The 3,830-nt window shown below is 42.7% G+C and overlaps 1 protein-coding gene across 1 annotated transcript; it reads right to left on the minus strand.

The window, feature by feature from the left end:
- Positions 1-1,528: 1,528 nt before the first annotated feature.
- Positions 1,529-3,475, minus strand: LOC103804180 (60S ribosomal protein L37; the record flags this gene model as incomplete). Its single annotated transcript, XM_009076777.1, has 3 exons — positions 1,529-1,708; positions 2,976-3,060; positions 3,340-3,475. Coding segments are annotated over 3 exons (291 nt in total), but the record flags the coding sequence as incomplete, so codon positions are not given.
- Between the last annotated feature and the right edge of the window lie 355 nt (positions 3,476-3,830).

Raw genomic sequence — 3,830 nt, forward strand, 5'->3', positions numbered from 1 at the left:
AACCAGCACAACCACCAAACTGCTGTATTTAGCAGTCTCAAGGGTGCAGAAATCAAACATTACAGACTGTGTATGGCACTAGTTTCTAAGGGTTGACCTAAATTGCCAATGAACATTACGCATATGGTCAATTCTGACAACTCTCAAGTTAAAATGCTTGTAACAAGATCTCAACAGAAGTTTATATACTGAACTACCACTGAGGCAGTCTGGCTTTCAACATAGAACACTACAAGGAACTGAAGAGTTTCAGAATCTGTTTCCAGTAAAGCTCTTGTCTAACTACAACTTGGCACGAGTTACTGTGCTGGTTTGAAAGCAAACCGGCGAGAGACTCTGAGTCAGAAGTACAATTTAATATGAAACACAAACAAAACAACAACAAATACAACAGTACAAAAAAAAACCAAAAAGAAAGAAACCACTGACAGAGTCAGCAAGTAACCTAACACCTTGTCAGTCAGGACGTTGATAGTATTGCGATTAAATGGTGGCTGCAGTCCTCCTGGAGTGATGGGTCTGTCAGAGCAGTGGTCCTGCAGATCCGGTCCTCTCCCAAAGGCTCAGCAGCAGCCCCTTGTCCTCTGGGAATCCAGCAGGTAAAAAGGGCTCCTGTGCTGGTTCAAACCCCAGCTTATATCCCTGTGGGAATACTTGGCTCACCCCCCACCCCCCGCCCCGGGGTGAGGCATCTCAGAATGGGACATGCCTGAGTCCAGACAGCCCATTAATGAGACAGCCCCCTAGGAAGCCATCAGGCACCAGGCTTGAAGCATTGCAAACTTTTATGTTTCTAGTATTGTCTCTGCAAGGCATCTGAAAATCGTCTAAACCCTTGCAGTGATTGCTACAATTCCCCAAACTTACATAGCAGCATCTTAAGACCACTTTCTTAGAGCTCGGTTTGAATACCAGTAACACATCACGTAGGTTACGGATTCATCAATCCCTAATTTTTATGTAACTCCAAGTGACTTACTGATGTATCATACAAATTACTTACCCCCAGCAGTTAACTCAGACCCATTTGTGGGTCAGCTTTCCACACCAACCTCTCCAGGTCATTTGGACAATTCCTGTCCCAATTGCAGCAAATCTCCAATGCCTTTGTGTCTAGCAGTATGCATCCTCCAGATTTGGGAGGGTTTTTGCCCAAAAAGCAATGACCCATACAATAAGCAGCATTTCCTACAGGCCTATCAGTGCCACAGTGGTGAGAAATGAAAAATCTGAAAATCCCTCCTCAACTAATATCTCCATAACAGCACATAGCCACTATTACAGTTACTTGCTTTAAGACAAAATTCTGACTCTCCATGCTAGGGCACAATGAGAATCAGTGACACACAGGGCAAGTTCCTAGTGTCAGTATTCCATTTCTCTGGCATGGGAGCTCTTTTCAGTGATACATACAAGCCTATTTTGTGTGCAGTGCAGAGATAACTGTCCTTTTTAAGACAGAGGTTCTAGCAAATGAAAAGTTAATTAAAGGATTGTTTTAAATGAATCACTTCAGAAACTCTGTGTATAAGGGTATATATATTTTCAGGAATACTGCATTTTACTGAAGTCAAGTATGTAAAAAAAGGTCAAAGATTTTCTGGGTAAGACCATTTATTTTAACAAACAGATGAGTCTTTACGATGAACTGGAGGCTGCAACAGCTGCTCTCTTGGGCTTCGGTGTGGTTCCCTCACGGAATCCATTCCTGCAAAGAGACATATGGTTACCACTTTTTCAAAGGATGATTCCTGCTCCAGATTATTTTCTGACAGTGATGTTTTAGATCAAGCATTTTTTCAGATGATCTCAGTAATGCACTGAAATCACTACAGAGTTCACACAGTCATTTTAAAAAAGAAACATCTTATTAACAATTGTCTTGAATAAGCAGTATGGTTTTCATTCTCTTCTCCTGAAATAAATTTGACTTCTTGAAACAGGCAGATTTCATTAATGAGCACTGCAAGACTGTAACAGAAACAGCACACCTTACTTTATGTTCCTACTAAGCAATCCAGCCCAAGACGTCATGTTTGTGAAGCCCCAGCCCGTTTCTTACAGAAATGCCTCCAACCAGAGACTCAGATAGCATTGACAGAAGAGTCAGCCCCAACCTTGCTTTTGGATATGACATTTCTACCTCAGCAACACCCAGTGGAAACCAAACTACAGCTGCACCCTGGAAGGTATTTTACAGCTGCTGGGAAAGAATGTGCTAACTAAAGCAAATCAATGGATCCCTCAACAACACCCAGGACTAAGACTTAACCTCCTTTCTTTTAAAACCTCCTTTCTTTTGCTATTAAATCCAATCTACGTTTTTATGACAACACTCCTGAACTACCTGGTATTTTTTCATCCAGCTTTCCTGTGTATTAGACCAGACACATGGAGGTCACACAAAATTCTTATTGAGTGTGAACCACACCCACACCGTTACCTCCTAAGTATCACTCAAAGCTTTGTAACAAAATTTAGAAACTTGTAAGTCACCATCTGATGTTACACCTACTTAAAGCTAACTGAACTTCACATAAAAGAGACTAGGGAAGTTATTCCCATGGTGAACTTCTCTTGTGGGTAAATGAGGACTGGAACGCATTTTGAGACTTTGTCTCTACACGGCAGTGTAACCATCAATTTAATTGAATTACAGAGGCAACACTAGGCAGAGCATGTATTCTCAGATGTGGGCATTTTATTACAATAACCTCTGTATTCTGTACCATCTACACTCAATAGAAACATAATGTTTTGGACACTCTATGTCTTACCAGTGAGCTGAAGTTTTTTATCCCCAAAGGAATATGCAGACAACTATATAAAGCACCATTTATTTCATGATATATTTAGGAAGCTCATACTGCATTAAGTGGTACTAAAAAGCCTAAAATGTAAGCTTTGAATGATGAATTTTATAATTGAGTGAGTCTGTGGAGGATTTCACACCACACTAGTCTGTGATGTTATACCTGAATCGACGGTAGACCTTCTTCAGGTGCCTCATGCGACCAGTACCAGTGGTGTTGCGTCTTTTAGCCTTAGCACTCCAGTTATCTGAAACACATATGTAAGTTACTGTTAGTCATCCGCACCAAATAATTAAGTTGCACATTACATTTGTGTGGCACAATTATTCAAGCTGATAGAAGAAAAAAAGATTATTTCTAAGTCAGTGTCTATGCAATAATACTGCATATTACCTGAATTACAGTTATACCATTAACTTGAGCTCCGAACACTTCAAAATCACAGAGTATTCCTACTCGGCTGGGAAAAAGAGATTACTGAAGAAGAATAAGGAGCAGAGAAGCCACTTAAAGGTTTGCTACTTACACTTTCTCTTACGCTTAGCAGGGTAACCACATTTCCCACAGGTCGATTTTTGCAGATGGTATGCCTTGGACCCACATCGACGACACAAGGTGTGTGTCTTATTTCGTCGCTTACCAAACGACGATGTTCCCTTTGTCTGAAAAATATTTCACGACACAGCGCGCTGAAAACGTCACCAGAGCTTCCCAGTCGCCAAACTAAAAGCACAAGCGCCAAGAAACAAGCGCTTGTGTGCTCCCATGCAAAACACATCGGAGACACACTGAACTCCGAACCACACCTCAGCCTGTCTACAGGTAGTCTCCGTGTTCAGGAATCATGTCCTCGCGCCTCTCGCAGTCCTTACGCGTCCCTGCGGCACAGCGGAGCCAGCGCGCGGTTCCGCGGTTCCCCCCGGCTGCCTCTGCGCCCACCACCAAGCAGCAGCGCGCTGCTCCCTCCTGACGGAAGGCTACTCCCTTCGCACCCATCGCACGAGCCCCAGGCGGCCG

This window comes from Acanthisitta chloris, unplaced genomic scaffold, assembly GCF_000695815.1.
Source record: "Acanthisitta chloris isolate BGI_N310 unplaced genomic scaffold, ASM69581v1 scaffold35206, whole genome shotgun sequence".
Classification (NCBI taxonomy): Eukaryota; Metazoa; Chordata; class Aves; order Passeriformes; family Acanthisittidae; genus Acanthisitta; species Acanthisitta chloris.